Source organism: Trachurus japonicus, chromosome 13 (assembly GCF_045865225.1).
Source record: "Trachurus japonicus isolate A0001 chromosome 13, Traja_1.0".
Classification (NCBI taxonomy): Eukaryota; Metazoa; Chordata; class Actinopteri; order Carangiformes; family Carangidae; genus Trachurus; species Trachurus japonicus.
This window is the reverse complement of record NC_140919.1, coordinates 35,053,234-35,075,823: the sequence shown is the minus strand read 5'-3', so window position 1 is coordinate 35,075,823 and position 22,590 is coordinate 35,053,234. Positions and strand designations below refer to the sequence as shown.

Below are 22,590 nucleotides of genomic sequence, written 5' to 3'. Positions count from 1 at the left end.
GATTAAGGTCCAGGGAGGACTCATGTCTTTTTGTCACTGCACCATCACCTGCTGATTGGTCAGGTGGAGGTGGAATTGGGGAGTTAGTGGAAACTTACAATATACCCTATAACACTACTGCAAAATGAATCGGACACTCAATATCAGGAACAAAATGAGAAAATTCTAATAAGAATAAACATATTCTATTACATAATTTATTACATGTTTGATTTTTATAGATGTGCAAAGCTCTATGTACCAAATCCGGCTGACTGAACAGATGACTATAATGAATTATTAAGTGGCTGCATTATAACAGAAAGACAAAGCAGCTGCTTTCTCTGAGAATAGGAATGCTTTATAGTATATCATTTCCCTGTGTTTTAATTACTGTTGCATGCACAGCTAGGGCCCAACCCCTTGTTTTCCTGAACTTAATCTAAATTGATCACAAAGTACGAGATGTAGATAAAGATGAGCAGATGAGTTGAAGCAGAATTCTTCACCCTTGCGACAGATGATACAGTCTTTGCTGGTATGCTCACTGCTTGTATTGATATCAATACGACCTGTAATTATTGATTATTGTAACCCTAATGGGACATGTGCCTAGTTGTGATGATGTGTGACTGAGAGTGAGAACATGAAAGAGAATAAGGGAGAAAAGAAGAAGGGCACAGATCTGACTCCATAACACAGTGGTGTATGATCAGTGTACCACTTGTGCAGTCCACATGAGTGGTCTGAAAATGAAATTTTCAAACAAAATGTTGTGTCCTGCAGTGCCATATTTTTGAAGCTAACCATTTACTCTGTGCTTTGTATTTTTGGCATCTTGTCTGCTTGTCTGTCTTGATCTTTTTTACCATGCCCCTCCTTGAAGGATCTCCTCTCAGTATGACTCATTTACTTCCACTGCCTGAAAGCTGTCTAACTCTCTTTGCCAGCAGAAGCCGGATGTGTCATGAACCCCTTTGTGCATCTTTTCCATGGATGCCATAGAGTGCAAAGGAGGATGACAGGCCATCTGAAGCAAATGAAACTATTTCACATTACCACTCGAAGTGACATAGAAACGGGGATCTGTGTACCCTTGACATATTTGAAAATGGCAGTACAGCACCATTGAGAATTACTAGTCACTAAAGATATCAGTGCCTTAAATACTAACAAGCATTTACAGATTATTATTGTATGAAGCTGCAGTCTGAAGCAGCTCCAGAAACCATAGTCCTCACAGCTCCTTTTTCTTAACTCGTCTTTTAAAGCCTGAGGAGGTTTTGTGTAAATGTAATACTACAATTCATGTGGAACTACCAAAAAAATAAATACAAAATCAGTGACTGTGCTGCATGTGAGCTGTTACCAAACAGTAATCATCCGTTGTATTCTCAATGGCATACTGGTGACTTGTGTAGCTGCTCCCACTGGAGATTCCTTCACAACAACCACCCTTAGTAGGGAGAGGGGGATATGCCTGTGAAGAGCTGTTTTCTACCTTATGACAGCACAGGGGTGCTTTCTCTGCCTGAGTGGCTACAGTAACGCGGTTAAAACACATTTTGACTGAACGGGGTCAGAGCTGTGTTTCAGAAGTGGATGTAAGCCTTGGATGTTTGACATCAGCTGTTATGACATTCATAGCATTTGTCTGTCTTACTGCACCGTATTGGAAAATGTTCTCACAATACTTGGGCTGTCATGTTAAAATAGGGAGGTGTTTGAATGTACAAACTATACTATTAAGTATTGTGTACTGTATTTCCTTCTAGACCTGTCGATATGTTAAAAAAAAAAATGAATTGAATGGTAATTTTTGCTTTTAATATTAACTTTAAAAATAACTGATGATGTGATTATTATTGATTCTGGCACCAAACAATCATGTCATTTTGAATTTTGAGAATATGATTTGTTGGAACACTTATGATATCACATTATACCTTTATCAAAAAAACTAATGCAAAAGTGCAGCTCCTGTATTTGGATATAGCATTTGGCCACATCGTGACTTTGGTTACATTGTGATTTATTATGCAGCCCTATTTCCTTCTTATCTATCAGATAAGAAGATGAAGATGTCTGTGCAAACAACTGATCAGTTCTGATCTTACTCTCTCTTCTAACTGTTGTGTTATAAGGTTCCTCATGGGTGTAATAAGGTTGGTCATGTTAAAAACTACTCATAATAGTCCGCAATTCTGCTAATTTTGTACTTGGCAGAGCTTAACCAGTTTCTAACCTCACCCCTAATGATACCGTGGTCCGTGACAAATGTTTTATAATGTATCAAAAATCAAAACTGAAATCTCTCATTTACAAAAAATATTTAGACCCTTTGCTGTCGTGCTCTGATTTTTTTTGGGCTGGTGCACCGTCTTTGCTTTAATTATCCTTGGAATGTGTAGAACTTGAATTAATTTTATATAGTTCAGAAAGGCACGAGGGTGTGTCAATTTGCACAGTACACGTTGTATGTCAGGGCCTCTTCTTTTGGCCTCTGATAGAATTTTGTGGCAAGGGACAGATCTTTGGCCCCGGCTTATCAGCTGGCTAGTACCATCCCTATGATGAAGCGTGGTGGTGGCAGCATCAAGTTGTTGGCCGGGCTCCTCAGCAGCAGGAACAGGGGCACTGGTCTGATTTGAGGGAACCGTGATTACGGCCAAATACGTAGTGGTCTTCGTTGAAAAAACTGCTCAAGAAGAAACATGACCTGAGACTGGGGGGTTCACCTCTCAGCATGACAGCAACCCATAACATACAGCCAAGAAGATGCTGGAGTGGCTTCTAGTCTATCACTGTCCTTGAGTGGCTTAGCCAAAGCTCATCTGTGGGGAGACCTGAAGATGGCAGTTCACAGAGGCTTCCCATCCAATCTGACAGATCTGCCAGAAATAATGGGATAAACTGCCGAAATCCAGGTGTACAAAGCTGGCAGAGATTTAAGCAAGATGCACAGCTGTAAATATTGCATTGATGGAATACCTCTGTACATGAAAGATGTTAGTTTTTGATTTTCAGTTACCTAGAGCAAAAACTAAAGTGATCTGCACACAAATCCAGCACCAGCAGGTTCATATTCTGAAGCAGCTTCCACACATTAGACCATAAGATATCACTGATTTGTGTTTGTATATTTAACAACAGGGTTTCCCCCAGAAAGACCGGTGGCAGTGTGGCCCACCGGCAGCCCACCGTGGCCCACCAGCGTGTTAATGGGGGCCTGACCCTAACCATTGACTGATGGCAGGGCCTTGTAGGTAACAGATTCATTAATGGAGTCGTAGAACAGAGAAGGCGTGATTCCATAAGGCCTTGATCAATATTAAAAGTTGATTTGAAATTTGAAAATATTATTATAATCATGTGTTATTATAAGATATTTATGTAACATATTTAAACACCAGCTATAGCAGAGTCTTACAGAAAGGCACTCCTGAAATGCTGTCCAACCAACATAACCAAAGTAAGGCCTGGCTGCCCGCCAGGCTTATAATGCACTGGGGAAAACCGTGAACATAGCAGGGCTACCATTATATCATGTTATGTACAAAATAAGCATTGTGGTATAGGTTAGACTGCAGTATCCACAGTATCTGCCCAAATCATGTCATTATAATATGTAGTGTGAAATATGTAACTCTGTTTTCAAGCTAATTTTCTCATCAAACTTAATTAGAAAATTAGCCTTGAGGAATGTAGAATTGAAATTCTTCTGCAACATGAAAAGTCATTGCAGAGCTCCATCTTGGAGCCGCTGTGTTGCCTTGGGTTCTGGATATTTATCCATTGATGGGGTGACATGTTTTCCCCCAGCAGTAGGATGCTGTGAGCTGAGGTAATTGTGGTCGGTTTGTTAGTGTCTCAAAGAGATCTTGTTTAAATAACCAGAAGAGAGATGCTGCCCAGAAACAACTGGCAAACACAGAGTGGTGATAGTTATAGTGAGTGCATTTAACGCTGAATAATTGCACCACTGTTTTTTATGTTAGTCTGTTTATGTGGATCTGTGATGGTCTGTAACTGCATCTGTTGTCACCAGTAGACTAAATACTGGCAAAGCACTTTGCATGGACTGGTAAGCAGCACGTATAACTGCAACCATTAGCAACGGCAACCTCTTCACTTTGACCGAGGTGTAGTAATAAAACTCCTGTTAGACATGACATTGGAGAAGCGATGACATAATGTTTTCATTGCATTGCACATATGACCTCCTATAAAGGACACTCCACACTTGCTGTAAATGAAATTTGCCAAAACTGGCAAGTGTAATGACAGTTTTAAAACTACTATTAGTTTTACACTTGTCATTTTTGGGAAGAAAAAAAATGAATGAAAACATCAGGGGCTGTCATGTCAAGGTCAAGCCATTTCAGATATTTGAATACAGACTTAGATGTTTCTGTGTCCCTCAGAGAATCCAGGGACCAGGAAGTATGTCTGAGGAAAGACAATTGAATCCTTCTCATTTTAAAAAGGTTCTCGTCGCCTTGTCAGAAATTGAAATCAAAAGTGTTTGTCCCTATTGCGTTAGTCTCTAGTTTACTGTCTGGTGTGATGATAGCAGGTCCCTTAGATGTAATTGATACTTGTGATTATTTTCTTGCTAAGTTTTTGTCTTTATAAAATGTTTATTGCTTGTCCAAAACCTTAATATTAGAGATGCACCGAATAATTGGCCCCCAATTTTTAAACAGATGACCTAGTAAAACATTTTATTTGGAATTTTATTTTATTTTATATTATGCATTGTTGGAATTAGCGTTCAAAAGTGCAAATATTCTATTTTCATAGAAACTTATTAATTCTTTGAAAAGCATGACCATTCATTCATACGCAATGCCTGGACTTTAGTGAGGTAAGCAGGCTAAACACAGTGTAACCCAGTCATAACGGCAATGGTACAAAAAATTGGCACAAATAAATACATTTCCTTTGGTGTTTTGGTTTTTAGGCCAATCATTTTCAAATTAGTATTACACAGTTTGCCACTACAGGATAAATCTGCATGAAAATCATTTGGGAAACTAAAACCAGAAACTGTATTTGCTTGAAAAATCAATTAGCCTAAATGACTAAATGCTTACCAGGGTAGTTTCTGATTGATTTTATATTTGTATTTATTTTCTGATCAATTTGCAGTTGATTAATTGTGTAATTGTTGTGTCTCTACTTACATGACGGTGCTGCTTAGTGTTGTTTTTGGAATGAACTTTTTATATGTTTGTGCCACAGATAACATGCACAGATGATGTGGAAATGAAAACGTCTACTGAATGCATTCCTCCCACTTAAATTTCCCCAGTTAAAATAAAGCATTTCGGTAAATTTTTGCTCTTGACAAATTTATTTCAGTAGTGCAGCCCACAAGATTTGTAACATTAAACAACTCATGTGTGCATACCGAATATATGAGTAATCAGCTGGTTTAACCTACTGTCCTCTGAAGGTCAAGCAAATGAGGGCCATCAATATCTATCATCAAGAAATCATGAGCAATACAGTGGTTTTGTGCTAACATATAATGCATATCATTAATGTGCATCTTATTCCATGTTAAACCCTATTTGCTGCTGTCAAGGTATAATACTGGAAAAACCATTAAAGGTATACATGGCCCTTAAATCCATGTCCACTGGTAATGAAATCAGTCCAGGCCACTTAGTTGAAACTGGCACGTATTACGTGTATAATGAGCAGGCATAAAATCTGGAAAAAGGCATTACCCCACTCTAATTCATCATAACCTTGTTTTTAAGTGCTTAGATTAATGGCGATAGTCTTCGCTCTCTGTGGATGTCTCCGGAGAATCTAACCCTGAGGAATAGAGTAGTTAACTCTCTGGAGGCTAGCCCTGTCCCAGTGTCTATTTTTACAGTCCAGCCTGTGATTGGCCAATAAGGTGTGTGTGTGTGGAAGCTCATGTTGTGTCATTAGGTGCCTGTGTGCCATCTGTCGCCCTCAGTGGAGCCGTTGTGAAGACAGACCACGCCCAGTCAGTCTGTCTCAGAGAATGCAAAACACAACCTTGGGCTTTCCTTGCTCTTTTGCACTGACAGCTATATCAGGAATATGGGGGGAATGCAGGGTCCAGCTTTGCAATTAGCTTTTTAATGAAACTAAAACAATTTTTTCTTTTGTTGTTCTTTCAGGTAACATTATGTGCTATGATCAAATGTGGTAAATTTCAGACCTAAATATTTATCTTAAATGTGCACTGGTTTTGTTGAGAAAGGAACACCAGACATTATTTGCCAACAGTAAACATGAGCAGATTTGCCTAGCAGGTGTAGTAACCAGTGTGTAATTCACTGCTGTAGTTCAAGTTTATTAGTTTTCTAACAACAAAGTGCTCAATGATTAAATCACAGTATTTGTGTTTTGGCTGACTGAAAAATAACTGACTACTTCTTAAGGATGGCTGTCCATGACTTATCTTACGCACTTCTGCCTAAACCTTATCCTTATCAAGCCCCAGGTACAGTACATAGCATGTACCTTGGCAGCCCAGCCACCATTATTTGCTTTGGTTGCTGTGGTTTATCTCTCAGTCAAACAGGTAGGCGCTATATTATAATCATAAATTGCCCATGTCAGGGTTGTTTCTCTGCCTTTTGCTTAATGCACCTCAGTGATGGTGTCTTTTGCACAAGTACAGTACGCCCACATACCAGTCTCTCTTGAAGAGTCTAATGTGTCACAACAGCACCATTCGAAAACCTATCGATATGCCATGCAGGTCTCAAGTGAGTTTGCACTATTATGTATAAAAAAAACCCTTGACTGATGTTAACCATCCAAATCTAGCTTGTCAAAAACACCTCTAATTAGTTGGCAAATGGAAAAAGTTAGGAAGAGCATAGGACTGTTGCTTAAGAATGCAAATGGCTGGCTGTTATGGCTTAGCACAATTAGATGTGGCATGGATTAATGAGGTATATCAGGGATGGCCTTGAATAACATGGATGTGCTACGGGAGCACCGAGCATGCCCTTGTCCGAGGGGCTAGAAACTTTCTTTATTGAAGGTCTTCAGTGTAAATATTCTGAGATGAGAATTCAGAGCACGACCATGAGAATAAATATCAAGAGCAATATACTGTTAAAGTGATACTTCTGGATGTTTGTAATACTTTAAATCTATCAGTTTTATTTTATTCAGCTACAACTGTTTACTTTACATGAATGTGCTTAACAGTATTTCATAATGATAAAAAATGTGTAGAGTTTTCATATTTTCCTTTTCTGTCAGTATCTCAATGGATTTAGATGGGATACTCCCGCTATAGCCCCTGAACCAGGTATTGCACTGTAGTTTCTCAAACCTCCAGATAGGATGGGTCACATTTAGAGGATGAAATTCTCCATGGAGCGAAGTATAACTAATTTTAAATAGGATAAAACAAATGAGCTCCTTAGTGGAGCATAGATGACTCTTGTGTCACCATCAAAGGGTTTTATTCTGATATGCAAGAGAGAAATTTTCCAGCAGGGAGATGCATGAGAAAGATGAAATGAACTAAAGGCATTTCAGTGGCAGTTGTCAAGTTAGTAAGTCTGCAAGCGATCCAATGCATATAGATAGGGAATATTATAGTGCAAAAATGCAGCACATTCCTCAGGCTGTGGGGTCAAATTGGGTTATTTTGTGCAAGCGACCAGGCCACTTAACTCAACATTAGGTTATTATTTTGTTCAACTGGAATTACAGTTCATTGATTTAATAGCATCAGTACACAATAGGGTTGACGTGTGCTTCACTAATTACTCTTTCAACTGGTAGCTAGATACTGTATCAAAACATGAAACTGTAAATTGTGTTTGACTGTTTATAAAACACCAGAAAAATACAAGCATGATTTTGCCTCTTACTTACTAAGGAGGGCGATATAAAAGAGCTTTGAGCTAAAGATTTGATATTTGATTGAGTTTCACTGCAAAGGCAGTCCCTCACTACAGCACCTCGCAGTTTTACTTTTCCATTGTTTTACAGTCCGTCTGTTTGACGAGGCTCCGAGCTGTAACACAACTTGTTTTCAGTTCCGTTTCATCTTTTTAAATTAAGTCAGGAGCATTGTGAAAAATTCAGTGAAGAGATGAACAGATAGAGGCTTTGATTTCAAACTTGGTTACTCACTCATGCAGTAGATCTTTTCTTTGTCTTGGTATTCCCTTCTCTTTTTGTCGCTCTTTTCTCTTTGTATGTGGTTATCTTTAAACTAGTGTGGGTTTGAGTAAACATTCATTCGACTGGGAAATAACAGTTTAGCAGTTTTTAGTTGAGCCAGCAGAAGAGGCAGTTAATCTGAAGCCTGCTTGATTCCCAGCCACTGTTTTGCTTTGATTTGATTGGCGCCTGCATAGAGGAAGTGTACGGTGGTCAGCAGGGACTTAATCTGAGGACAGGAAAAGACCAGCTGAGCCATGATCATCTTGGCCGTTGTGGTGGGTGACCCTTGTTTATTTACTGGCAAAGACAAATTTTACTGGCATTTCATACTTGGCAGGTGTTAATTTCAGACTCAGTTAGTATGGGAGGTGGGACATCGGTATCTGATTGACTGCTGGTGGGTGATGTCCAAATTCCCAACTGCAGCCAACTGTTTCCATGCCAGCAAGCGAGGGAAAAAAAGAGATGACCATGGAGAAAAACTGTCCAACATTTCTCTGGTTAGAAGATTGGTTTGGGCTTCTGTTGACCGGCTTCTCTGCCTGCTGTCACCGTGTTCACATCATTTATCTTCCTCAGCTCTGTAACCTTGATAAAGACATGCTCATGTCGGTTTTTATTTTCATTAGTGCTTTAATCCAATTACCGTGTGGTCTTCCCTAATCTCTAATGTGTCTGCGTCGTCTTCCTCCATTCATAGATGACTCCAGAAGTGGCTGTGCACACTGTGTCATCCTACACAACATAATGAGTACTCAAGTGCTGCTCTGCCTCTCTGCCCTGCCCCTGGCTCTGTCTGGCCGTATCTGAAATGGTGCATTCCCTCCTATTGATCCTCTTCCTGGTGGAGTCACAGGCAGGCTTATCCGGCTCGTCCCAGCTTGTCTGCCTTCTGAATGGACACACAGAGAGAGCTGTGTGCATGTGCCAGGCTTCGGGGTTCTGTGTAGTCCCAGGCAGCTTGTGGCTGAGTGGTCATTGTGGCTCCCTCCCTCTTGCCCTCCTGCCCTCCCTGTCTCCCTTTTTTTTGCCTCTTTGTTGTGAAAATAATAATTAGAGATGCATGAAATTCTGCCCAGTTAGCAGAGCATTAGTGTATTATATTCTGATAAACCTTAATAGCTTTCTTGCTTGTAGCGAGCCGGGTCGTTTCTTTGTGGGGGTTTTTCATGGGAACGTGTCGTGACTAGCACTAACAGGGAAGCCACCGGAGAACCACTGTAATGATTAATCTGGAAGAATGAGTGTTATTTTGCGACAGGCTGTGATGATTCATTGTGTTCACAGAGATGTTAACATTTCAGTCATTGTTCATGCCACACAGACTCCCTATTCTTGTATGTAGTTGCCACACAGGATACGAGCCGAAAATAAAAAATCTTTGCAGTTTGCACAGTACCCAGAATTCAGCCTCCAAGAATGTTTCCATCTCACTGATTATGCATGTCTCTTTTAGACATGGTGACAGACTGCTCTCTCTCAGTCCTTGCACAGGTTGTACAGCTCTACCGGAGCCCTGAGTTGGATCAAAGTCAAACTGGGATTTTTGCCGTAATTATTATTTCTCATCATCACTTATCTTTGTCTCAAAGGTGACTGAACATACTTGTCCTAGATTTTGTGGTCACAGAAGTGTCGTAATTATTTAATAAACCACAATTAATTTCTTTCCTAAGATTTTTCCAGATGCATCCTCACCCTGTATTTTAAGTGTCCCTACCAGCATGATGTCTGCATCTTCTTCTGGACGTGTTTTCAGCCTTCTAAATACTGACTCATTACAGGAGTACGCAGCATGGCATGATGGGACACAGACGCTCAGCTCTCCGCCTCCCCAGGCTTTTGTTGTGTGGTGCACAGCTGAGGCAGATGCTGAGGGGCACTCACACTAAATTGCCTGAATGAGGGTGAATTCTGTTGGCCACTGAAGTGGAGTGCACCGTAGCTCATTGAGTCACAGCTTATCTTCCACTAAGAGCGGAAGAGGAATGTAGCTCAGAGAGGCATTAGGGAGAGTTCAGTCATATTTTTGCTTCACTTTGAGTCATGATGTTGCTAAAAGATTTTACAGCGTCACAGCAGTGTTTGAAGCGGCCCAAAATGTTGTGTGTGTATTTATTATTTGTTATTTTCAGTAGACTGTTAAAATGTAGTTGAAAGCGCCAAGTCTGGGGGAATGGTGCAGCCATGTGCAGCTGCATAGATTGGAAAAATATCTTCCCTGAATATATCTTGTGAGTGTATTCTCTCAAATTGGCGCAGTTACTGTGCTTGCATCCATTCTCTGTTTTACACTTGAGGGCTAATGATTATTGATCAGTCGTCTGTTAAATGAAGGAAAGTAGTGATACAAATATGTCATGATACCAGAATCTTGGTATTTAACACCAATTCCAATAAGATTTTATAAAATTCGATACCAGAACCAAAAAACAGAGGCTGCTGCACGGTGTGGTAACAAGACTGCATGCAAACAATAGTCAATTGACTAACATGGTTAGAGACATATATTTATTTTCTTTATTTCAGTCAGCATTATATTCTGATGTAGCCTTGTGCTCTGACTTGTCACTATGGATTCTTAACACAGTAATGCCCACCTGGAACTTTTGCCAGCCTGTCAAAGATGACAGAAACATTGCATTTGATTTGCTTTGTGGTGCCATATTCATACCGGTCTTTGGTCATCCACAACTGCTTCCGTCTGATTCAATGCTGATGCAAAACTAAATAACGCCACACAACAGTCTTGTTTTGAATTCTTTAAGTGCACAAGCTGCAGCATGCCTGATGCTGCACCTGTACCTGTGCTCCCATTTGACATGTTGTTGTTTACTGTGCCTGCCTTTGTCTTTGATGTTGGACTAGGAAACTGTTATACTGCCCTTGTCAGTCCCGGAACAAACACACCTCACGTAGCTACAACATCTATGGTAGCTTACAGTAGAAAAACAAGTACAGTCACAGTCCCAGATTTTTGGCATCAACTGGAAACCGAAGTATCATTTCTCGTGTCATCCCTGGACAAAAAAGAAAACCACAACAATCAACATCCTATATAGGAGAACTAGGCGCATTTATCACACTTTCCCAAAAGCAAAAGCAATGTGTCCAGATTTGTTGTTTTGTCCAGCAAAAGTCAAACACCCAGATATTCAATTTTCTATCATGAAAGACAAGGAAAAGGAGCAGCAAAAAAGCAGCACATCAGTTAATCAACTATTTGTTTTAGCTCTAGTCCAAAAGCGCCAGAATGAAGCTGGGTAACTGAAGCCTGGCACATTGCACATAGTGAAATTAACAGTTTTTCCCAATTAACCTCTGAATGTCCTAGAGGTCATGGTCAGAGCATTTCACTTTTAAAAGTGTAAATGTTGCTGTCACAAGAGTTTTTTTTAATGAGTTGAAGTTAAATTTACAAGTTATGTTTATATATTTGATCTCAGAATACAACGTTTCAAAGGATGCTTTTTGATGTAGGTTTATTTTTAGTAAAATCCCTTCTTATCGTGATGCACAGCAAACCACAGAACATGGGACTAAAATGATCCTTTTGGTTTATGACAGAATGATAAAGGTAATATGGCAGAAAGTGGGACATATTTTATGATACTTCAATATCACAGCCAAACACTTTTCAATGGCCACTCTTCAACAACAGATAGGAGTCTGAATCATCGCCACTGTGGCAGCTCATCTTCTGCTGCCTCTGCCTCTTATTCTAATGTGCAGCACTGCCCTATTGTGTAACTCACAAATATGACCATTACATCAGGATTTCAAGTGATATTTTACGCCCTCATTTTTTGACATGGAGCATTCAGCTGTCATGAAATAAATCCTGTTATCTGCTGATTGTGATCATAGAATATATTAATTTTTGGATTGAAATTAATCATTTATGACTTATAAAAAGGATTTAAGTGCATATGAATTACATTGTTGGAGTGTTGTAGATGCCACAGAAAGACGATTGGGGATTAAGATTTATAAGAGTAATTTGGACTGAAAGCTTTGAAATAGATATAATTAAGAACCAGGCAGTTTCTCTGTATTAGTGGTTCATTTTGTGTTGGCACATAACCATTTCTTTTAAAGCTAATGCACAGATTTACTGTAAGCTGGCGGCCATCTGTTATGCAAGTCTTGTCATTTAAAAACAACTCATACACAAATGAAACTGCCCTAGTGTCTAAAGCCTGGCAGATACTGATGCCTCAGCTTGGGGCTAAAATAAGGGCAGCACCAGCTGAGCCTCAAATGAATTGTTAAAATTTGCTCTTTAAGCATCATGTGGTTACATTGAATAATATTGGAACAGGGTTGAATTCATAACTCTCATCATGTATTTAAAGTATGGGTTAAGTGTCGCAGACAGCAGAGGATCATACCACCACTGGAAGCAATCATTATGATCAGTTCAAGTTGTGCGCTGTGTTTTGAAAAGCTCTTAGATGTAAATAGTCACTCCTCAGAGGCTGCTCTGCTGCATCCAATCAGAGAGCCATACGAGAGAGAGAGGACGACAGAGAAAACAGAGAGAGAGGGAGAGAGCGCAGAGAGAGAGAGAGAGAGAGCAGTGATGTCAAATTGTGGGGAGAGGGGAGCTGGGAAACACGTTTCCATAGCAACTGGTAGAAGTGAGTATAACTGTGGTTGAGAGACATGAGCAGCAAGCAAATACTGACTTGTTCCTTAAAACCAGTAAGTACTGAATACTCTCCGGGTGTGCATTGTCGCTTTAAGACAGGCATCACAATGGTGTGTTTGTTCTGCATTACATGCTTTTAAGTTCATATTCAGTAATACGTATGTGGATTTTATATTCTCTAGGATTCAATGGGAATCAGTGTGTGAAGTTTGTGCAATTAGAGACTCAATATTCATTTGCAGAGCAAACCATTTACTTTTTAAAACAAATTACACAATGATTAGAGATGATGTGATGCAATGAATCCATTAGCATCTACTTTTAGAAATATTTCCTCATGTCCATTTGAATTTTTAGTCAAAATGTAAAAAAAAAAAAAAAAAATGGTCCAAGCTTTTCTAGGGTGCCAATCTCCAGTCATAATGTTATACAGTAGCACACTAAAAATCATTGGGTTTTGGACTATATACGTCACCCTGGAAACTCTTATGTTGACTATTTCATAGCGTTTTACAAACAAAACAACTCATAGTTGAATAAAAACTAATTGTCTCACTTGATAATAAAAGCTACATTTTTATCCCAATTCCCCAATAACCCACCAGTTGTAAGGAGCTTATTAACATTTCAAAGTTGGTGAAGCTTGCCTCAGTGCTATTGTGTTTTGAGATTTGTGTTTGTAATAATGAATCAACACCATAAATTGGTCTAAGTGGGGGAGTGTTTGGCAGCTTTTCTGAGCTGGTAGGTATGGGACCAATGAACATTGTGGTGATATATTGTTATATATTATGGGTAGGTCTTGCAAAGCATTATAAACACACTCACCATTACAGAGGCAATTAATTCCTCCAGGTATCTGAACTCTAAAATTATTTTCTTTCCAGTCGGCGCCTATGGTCAAAGACTGTTTGACAATGAAAGAGGGGCACAAATTCATGTTGCTCTGCATCGTTAGTCTTGATTCATTTCATTATTTCGTCTCAGCAGTCTGTAAAACACTGTTGTTTCCTTCAGTACATAAATATATGTAATAAAGAAATATTGTTTGAGGATTGTTACGCAGGTTTCTCAGTCATTTCCAGCCCCACTACATAAACAACATTTCATATGAAGGACAGAGATTCTTTTGTTTATTTTTGATTACAGATAGTTAAGCTACGATTTAAAACTGTGACTGTCAATTTGGCAGGCTTAAAGTTTAAATGGTTTTGTGCGTTTGTGTGTGCGTGCGTGCGTGTGTGTGCGCGTGCATTTTACGCTGGCAGAATAGATAATGAGCATAATCCCACACGGCAAGTGAAGCGAGTCACGGCTTGGGTTAAGGCTTACTACAACATCCAATAGCACAGTGCAGCACCCGAGGTGTTGTTCTAAGATAACTACAGAGGCTGGAGGAAAGAGGCCAGACTCTGCATGAATTCCCATCTATATGGTGCCCTTACTCTTCATATCTTATCAGTTGCTTCCTACATATCTCTGTAAGGGGTTAAAATTCAAGATACAACCCAATCTGGAAAGAATGGATTCAGGCTATAGACTTACTGCAAGCATTGATTGCTTTAGCTCAAGGACATCAATGTACATCATTTTCATTCATGAAATAACCCTCCTCCACCAACACTGCACAGACAGACACAGACAGACAGACAGACAGACTCAAACACACCCTTACACGTGCAAGCAGATGTGCATGTTAGTATTAAGTAGTACAATGCCTCAGAGCTGTGCTGATTAGAGTGACCCTTAGAAACACAAAGAGCACAGTGTTTTGAAATAGAAAGGATGCAGCCATTTCTGGTCCTAAACTACACTTTCAGTCAGATAAGTGGCCCAAAATGTTTTGCACTGTGTTGCATCATGTTGTGATCTGCATTAAGAAACGGCAGAAAAAACAAATGATCAAACGGATAATACATTACCAATTATATCGAATGTTTTCTCAATTCTAAATTGAATGAGACTCCTCTACGATTGCAAACACAGAGATTTCATTGATGTCCTACAGAGGCATGAATTATTGACACTGCAAGCTGTCTCCTATAGTCATGATCAGCCTGCATCCAAATATGACATTGCCCGTAGCTACAGTAAATGTTACATCACAAATGAACTGCTAATGTCAGAGCCACACAACCCGTGTTGCATTCAAATTTGCCTTTTGCTTCCTCTTGGACTCAGAAAACAGAGCAGCAGCTAGATTTATCACTGGTGCTTTCTTGGTATTCCTCTGGGTATTGTGGTGAAATTTAAGCTGACCATCATTCTCTGCTCACACAGTATGTCATCTGTTAAGTTTATTTCAGCCTGAACACATGGTGTGATTGTAAATAAGACTTAATTTGGGGATTCTGGGATAGATCTTCATTCCTCATCCATTTGTTGGCAGTATATTTTGGGATTCCAACCATATTCTGCATCCATAATTGGAAATATCTTGATTGAGGAGATTATTAAATCTAATTATCCTTGTTGGTTTTTGTCAGTGTGTCTTTGTCTCTTGACTTATTCCTTACTCTCCTTGAGACCATGCTTAATCTTTAAATGTCTGTGGTCAGTCTGCTTGACATTGGTTTGCTGGTGGAAAATAACAGCCTGAAACTGCTTTAAGTTGTCTTTGCATTGTATGTGATGCGTCTGCTTTCATTTATTGTATTGTCCTTAGTTGATAGAGATTGATTTTAAAGGGAAGGGAATCAAATTTTTTCATGTTAGGTTTTTATTAAAGCTTTTCTATGAAAATTCCTGCTCTGAAGATGCATTTTAATATGGAATGTCAAGTTTAACTGCAGGGAGATGTTTTCCTCGAACTAGGTCACTTGTACCTACTTGAAATGTTTATCTCTCGACTCTCTTTAGGTCCCTCAACCAGTCTTGTGTTGAGGGCCTTAACAACTACAAAACTTACCACAGACTTAAGCATGTAACTCCTGCTTGTCTGCAAGATTTATAAGCCTAAGGTTAGATTTGCCAATTAGTGGCGCATAGCACCTTCTGATGCTCTGGGGGCCGTCTTTCTTTTCTACTCATTTTTAAGCCCTTGTTTCAGTGTTAATACAAAACACTCGTACTTTGAATCTTCTTTCACAGAACTGAATCTCAAGGTGCATTGCAAGTTTACAATCGACATAAGAGAATTTTTTCAACGAGTTCAGTTCAGAGAACACTACAATATAATGGCTATGTCGTGAATATCACAAGACAAATATGAAAACTGAAATGCTTAGTTTACTGCTTCAAAATTTGAACAATATGTTGTCTCTTGCGCAAAAAGGTTTTAGAGTGGATCCATTTTTACAGGGATTCTCATGACATACAGTATTGGTATTAAAAAGTTGGTTGCCTTGATTTATTTACAATTATATGAAAAAAAGCAGACGCTAAATTAAGTGGATTCTGAATGGAAGCAGTTTGAGGAGAGCGCAGTGCATTATGGTATAGTCTGGTCATACTGATTGGTATGTGAAATCAATTACTACATTTGGCCAACAAAGTTTCTACAGCCACGCAAACTTCATTACATTTATTTGTTGAGCTATAGATGCTAACATGAACATGTTAAAGCAGAAGTAAGCGATATTTTTGTGTTAGTATAAGTCTTAAATAGTTATATCTTCCGACAGCAATCACTTACATAGAGTGTTTGGACCGAAACACGGGTCTGTCAGTCACTCTGCTCTGCTCTGAACCGAGGAGAAAACTTTTCTCGTATCCTACAAGTTTTATCCAATGAGGAGAGAGAACGGCGTGCAGGGCTGTGTGTGCACTGCAAACATTTGCTGCAGTAACACTGCTAAAAGAAAAGGACAGGTGAAGCTGATTATTTGGTCACAAACCAAACCAAACCAAACCAAAATACCTTGTGATCAAATTAAAACCCCATACAGTATGGGAAAAATATTGGTGGACTTGAAGAACATTTGGAATCAGAAAGATCACCAAACACATGAAGATTTGATTGTTTGAGAACCTTGAAAGTCTGTTTAGAAAAATGTGCAAGTCCTTCAAATTGAGGAATTAAGATAATGTTGCAGTTATCAGTAAACTATGTTTGAAATTTGTGCTACAGGCAAAAACTAAAAGTAGTGTATGTGATTCTCAACTTAATGTTCTTCTGTTCTCTTCCTCTTATCTACAGCACATGCTGCTTAACTTCTATTATGTGGAGATCTCCATGCAGTTTCAGCTCTACTTGGCTTTAAAATGGATTGGTCACCAGGGATTCACATTCTGATTAAATTTCTAGGACACACAGTTGCTTCGTGTAAATTGGCCACCCCCTGCTTTGAAAGAGTTTTTGCCCTTTAACTGGACTTGAGCTAGAGTAGCTTGTTAGCCTCTTTAATATATGAAAAGTGAGCCGTTGGTTGGAGAGCAATTACTCTGTCCTCTTGTTCATAACTATCTGCGAAGAGGAGCCACGGCGCTGCCTTCGATCTGAGAGAACCAATTAGTGCTTGGGTTACAGAATAATTTAATTTGGAAAACTCCCAGACTGTGCAGGTGTGTTATTCTTGTATTCTAATATTCAACAGAATAAGGAGAAAAACATACAGTGAGAGGCAGTGAAGAGGATGGGAGATCATGAAAAAGAAATTCCCTGTGGGACCTTCATCCTTCTGAATGTCAGCCTGCTTGGAGGATATGAGAACAGTTCTGCATTGTTGGTTTTGATAAAGGAAAAGCTGGGTTGTGAAGTATACTGACAGCTGTTTACAATCTGGCTCTCCGCTTTTTCACTGCATGACATGTAGTCAATGCACATGATTGATCCAGTTAGATGGAAGTTTCTGATATTTTATTACTTACTGTATAGGGAACTCCCAGGCAGGCGGTCTTTTTCTGTGCCTGGTTCTCTGGCTTCCTCCCACTGCACATTATGTTGATTGGCGACTCCCCGCAGGTGTGACCGCTGTTCGTTTGTGTATGTTGACGCTGTGATAGACTGGCGACCGCCGACCAGTCCAGGGTGCACAGCGTCCTCACCCTATGTCAGCTGGGACTCTAATGTCTTACACTAAATGATGACTGTCATGTCTACCCTATTTGATATCCTTATTTGAACCTTCATAAACATTTGAGCATTAATAGAGATTCTTTTTGCAGGGCTGTGTTAAGCTACATTATTTTAGCTTAACCTAAATTGGCAATTGTGCATAATAAATAAGACACTATTAAATAATTTGAATAACACATTGTGACACATCATAAGATACAGTAAATCCTAGTAACCCAGTGATATTTCTTCATTTTTGACTGCATTGTCTGTCTCCTCTGCATGAACTGCAGTTCATGGACTTAGACTGACATTTTTTCCCCCCCATTTGACCTTCATTAGTCCATTTTAGTTTATTAAAACATTTTTTTTGTATTACATATTAGTACTGAACCTGTATTTCTCCTTTTGAATTGTCGTCCAAATTTTTTTCTTTTTGTTTTTGAGGATTTTTTCCTGGGCGCTTTCAGACATTGAATGTGATAATGGGCTGAACAAACAAACTTGACTTGACTTGAATAATTATCATCATGCCTCCTCTGCAATTGAGTTGCCTGTTTGTTTGGCTAAGTGAATACCAACCACACTTATTTCCTCAGCCCAATTAAAAATAAAGTTCTTATCCATAAAATTTGCATAACATTGTTTTAGTTAGTAGTTCGTATACGGAAATAAAACGTGCGTGGGTTTGATGATTTGTTTTCATGTTCTTTCACTTTGAACATCACATCCTGCCAAAAAAAAAATTAAACAGTTCGAATCATTTAAAAATAAAACTTTCAAACAACTGAATAATTGTCATGCATCTAATTTAATACAGTACAGTGTGCTTTGTGTTAAGTTGACTCAAATGAGGATAATTTGACAGTAGAGGCAGCGTAAAGTACAAAGAGTATCTACTTAACACTGGCACTCTGATGGGATGTGGGCTTGTACTCTACACTGCATGCCCGTTAAATATAAGCCTCTGGACTGGAGGATGTAAAAAGCAATTTTTGGTTGGTTCAGTTGGGTATACTGAACAGGGTACCATCTCAGCCATGTATTGGATGTCCAATTGGTTGTTTATTTGAGAAACATTTTGGAAAAAACCTTTGCTCAGGTTTATACTTATCGTCACATTAGTCATTTAATGCACATGCAAAAAAACAGAAGTAGACAAAAGTGCTACATGAAACATTTTCACATTTGAAGGAATGGAGCTTGACTTTTGTTGAAACTAATGCGACAACAATAAATCAATAATTGCCTGTTGGCTTCATCAAGAAAACCCCTGCCTTTTCAGTCCAGTTCATCCTCACTACACTTGACTACTTTCCCCATGCCTCTTGACAATACGGTATGCCTACTCTTACCCTGACCTCAAGTGTGTGTGTGTGTGTGCGCACATTGGAGGTTGTATGTACACATTCACGCATTCTCGCTCATGCATAATATAGAGTAGGATTTTGGGCCCCATTTAGTCACACTTCTTAGTCAACCACAGGAGCCCTTTACTGTCCCCTTGGGAGATTTTACAGGAAACAAGTGAAGCTTTGTTCTAATTAAGAGCAGAAGTGTTTCAGGCCATACTTCTGACTGTGTCAAACAAGAGAAATCTGTTTTTTGTTTTTTGTATCTGGTCTTTGATGAAGTGCAGGCTGTCACTGAGACACGCTGCATTTATCTTGCTCGACAGACAGTCTGATTTCAAAAAATCTTTTACAGCGTCTTAAATATAATTTCTCTCAAGGTAAACTGGCAGTGCTAAACTGGTTCTTACCAACTGCTGATTGTTAACTTAATAATTTCAGTGCCTGGTTGATGTTATTTCCCTTGAAAGGGCAGGAAGACTGCAGGCGAAAGAGGAATAGGAAATGTCCATCTTTTTGGTAATGTGGCTGTTCAAGCGAAAGCTGGCACCGTCAGTATCTTTATGTGTGTAGCCATTGCTTTCCACGGATTTCCTTTTCCCCCACTGCCTTTTTAAGGAGCATAAATAATAAAATATTGACGTGCGTGCAAACATGTGGTTGATGCCACTTTCAGGCAAGCACTAACACAGCTGCAGTATAATGGGCAACCTGCAGGAAATGATGATCACAGTTTGAGTTTGATTTATTTTTCATGTTGTTGTCTTTGGTGTTGTATGAGTATACCTACAGTATGTGCTGTTTCAAAATACGTCCCATAATACTGAACCAGTTCTACACATTTTTGTATTTTTAATTGGTGTCTCATTTATTATATTATCATGTTATTACAATTTTGTAATGAGTGTTTTTTACTGTGTTTTTCTGTTGTAGTTTCACTGGAAGTGATGATCACGCCCAGTCATGGTGAGATTAGTCTGGGAGAGTCCAAATTCTTCATGTGTGAAGGTAAGTCTATCAAACTGTCCTGATTATTGTCCCTCCTGTCCATCTTGAACCTTTATGGGTCAGTCACCTTCTATTTTAGACACTATCCAAAAATATGCAATGTATTTTAAGATCTGGTCGAATACTTTACGTTTCCAGAGATGCCGAATATGAAATAGTAAGGGAAAGAAAGTCAGAACATGGCTTAAATGGTATCTGGGTTTGAATATTCTACATTATAAAACACCACAAACCCTCTTGGAACAAGCTGACACAACATAATATACAGTATAAGTCAGTGTTAAATAAGATGACTTCTACAACCTTGAATCTGCTTAAGGAAGGGAAACTGCATTTGAAGTGGTTAGACCAGCTCCCAAACTATTGGTTACTGTTGATGGATAGATAGATATTTCTTTGAAGGTACATGAAGTGATTTGACATCAGAGGTTTCTGCTTTGTGTTTATATTTTCATAAAAATAACATACCATTTTGGTCATGATATCAATTTAGTGCAGTCTGCACAGATACTCTCAACTGGCACTCAATGGCAAACATAATGTAGCTTTATTTATGGAGTATATTTCAAACCCAAGAAGTTATCAAAGCCATGCCTCTTATGATGATGTTGAAACACAATGAGCATTGAAAATCAAAATAAAATCAAAGTATATATGAGGTAGCATATAAAAAAACACAATAGGGGGAAAAACTGTACTACATCAGAAACACAGTTTAAGTGTTGTTACAGTGCAGCAGTAAGCTGTAAAATGCTCCAATTGCAACAGAGGAAATAAAAGTGCAGTATAGAGCCAATCAGTCACAGGCACATGGGGATAGCTGAGGTTTTAATTTAGATTTAAATGCAGCTAGAGATGAGCTACATTTGAGTTGGGAAGAGAAGTGAGTGTAATATTGTAGCGAAAAGCAGCTTTCTACAGTTTAGTTCTGACTCAACCTTTTACCATCTGACTGCTTCATTAAGATTTAAGAGACCCTACTGGATTTATATTCTTCAAGTACTTCTGATATGTTTTGGTCTGAAATTATTATGGGATTTATAAACTAGCGACAGTACTAGTATTACTATTAACTATTTCACTTCACACAAGGCATATTTTTAAAAACATTTTGTGGCATGTTGGTGATGCATATCATGTTGCTAAAAGGTCCAGGTTTTTACTCTACTGCAATCAATCAGTGACGTTTGATGCTTGACCCCTCCTGTAATGTTCTGTTTCCTGTTGCCCTCCACATTGATTCAAGACAAAATATGCCATAATACCTTTAAAAAAAACCATTTTGCTTATTGTTGGCTGATGTATTTCATTTTTCTGACAGTTTGGTCATTTCAAAGAGCCTATGTATAAAACACAGGCTTCAGCCCAACAGATTGTACAGCAGAGGAATGTGCAGCACACAGTGCCCACAGTCTGTGGGCACTGTGTGTCTTCACTGCTGTTAAATGTGCACCTTATAGATACTTGTTTTCTTATGTTCTGCTCTTTACTGTGCTCTCAGTTGTAGGCGTTGCCAAGCACATAGATTGGTTTGGGCCGAGTGGGGACAGGATAGAACCGAACAGACCAGACATAACAGTAACCCGTAATGATGAGTCATCTTCCACGCTCACGCTGTATAAAGCTGGCACTGAAAATGCAGGGACATACAAGTGTGTCGCTACCAATGGAGACCAGCAAGCAGAGTCAACCGTCAAAGTGAAAATCTTTCGTAAGTATTTCCCCAATTTTATACACTCTCCAAACTATTGAGTGCTATGAGCACAGAAGAAAAAAAAATCCTTTTTATTGAACTCATAGTATTTTATTGACTGCTCAAGGGCAACACATTACACTTTTTCTTTTCAAGTGAGGATGGATTTTTCATCAGTTCAATAAATGGTCGGAAGACTATTAGAGGGCTGCTTAATGATCCTGTCTGTTGTGCAGTTCTTGTGAGTAATGGCTTTTATTTTCCATGAATGCCAAACATCAGCAATGTCCATCAGAGACGAAAAACCTTGATTTTCCAAACAACTTTTCTGTCGTTTTAGTGCCTATGTTAGGTTATTTTTAGAAGAGGTTACCCATGTTGATATTGTATATTAAAATCAATATTCACAGTGCATCACCACATAAGACAGTAAGTTTATTTTTCACTTTGCTGTTTTAGCATATTTGTCTTGGTTCAGTAAATGTTAAGAAAATAGGGAAATTGTGTAAGAGACTATTTTTAGATTTGACATGCCTCATGGAACTAACTCAAGAGACTCACATAGTCACAATAAGCAGGCATTAAGCCGAAAGGTTATACACATGCCAGCTTCTGTCATATACAGGAAAGTAATTGCAGCAGCAATTTGCTATGTAATGCAATATAAACACACAGAAAAAAAAGATATTAGCTGTGCCCCCTGCAGGTAATACAGCTACTGTTTGAGTGTGTG

General features: G+C 38.9%; 2 protein-coding genes across 14 annotated transcripts in view; one reads left to right on the top strand and one right to left on the bottom strand.

Annotated features, from left to right (window-relative positions):
• paf1 (PAF1 homolog, Paf1/RNA polymerase II complex component) overlaps positions 1-22,590 on the bottom strand; it is a 384,753-nt gene that overhangs the window by 50,204 nt on the left and 311,959 nt on the right. The gene's annotated exons all lie outside the window — the stretch shown is intronic.
• ncam1b (neural cell adhesion molecule 1b) overlaps positions 1-22,590 on the top strand; it is a 71,974-nt gene that overhangs the window by 9,509 nt on the left and 39,875 nt on the right. For all 13 annotated transcript variants that reach the window (XM_085796180.1, XM_085796186.1, XM_085796178.1 and 10 more), the window contains exons 2-3: positions 20,090-20,164; positions 21,666-21,875. In XM_085796180.1, coding sequence (XP_085652306.1) covers positions 20,090-20,164; positions 21,666-21,875 — 285 coding nt within the window. The remainder of the gene's footprint in view (positions 1-20,089; positions 20,165-21,665; positions 21,876-22,590) is intronic.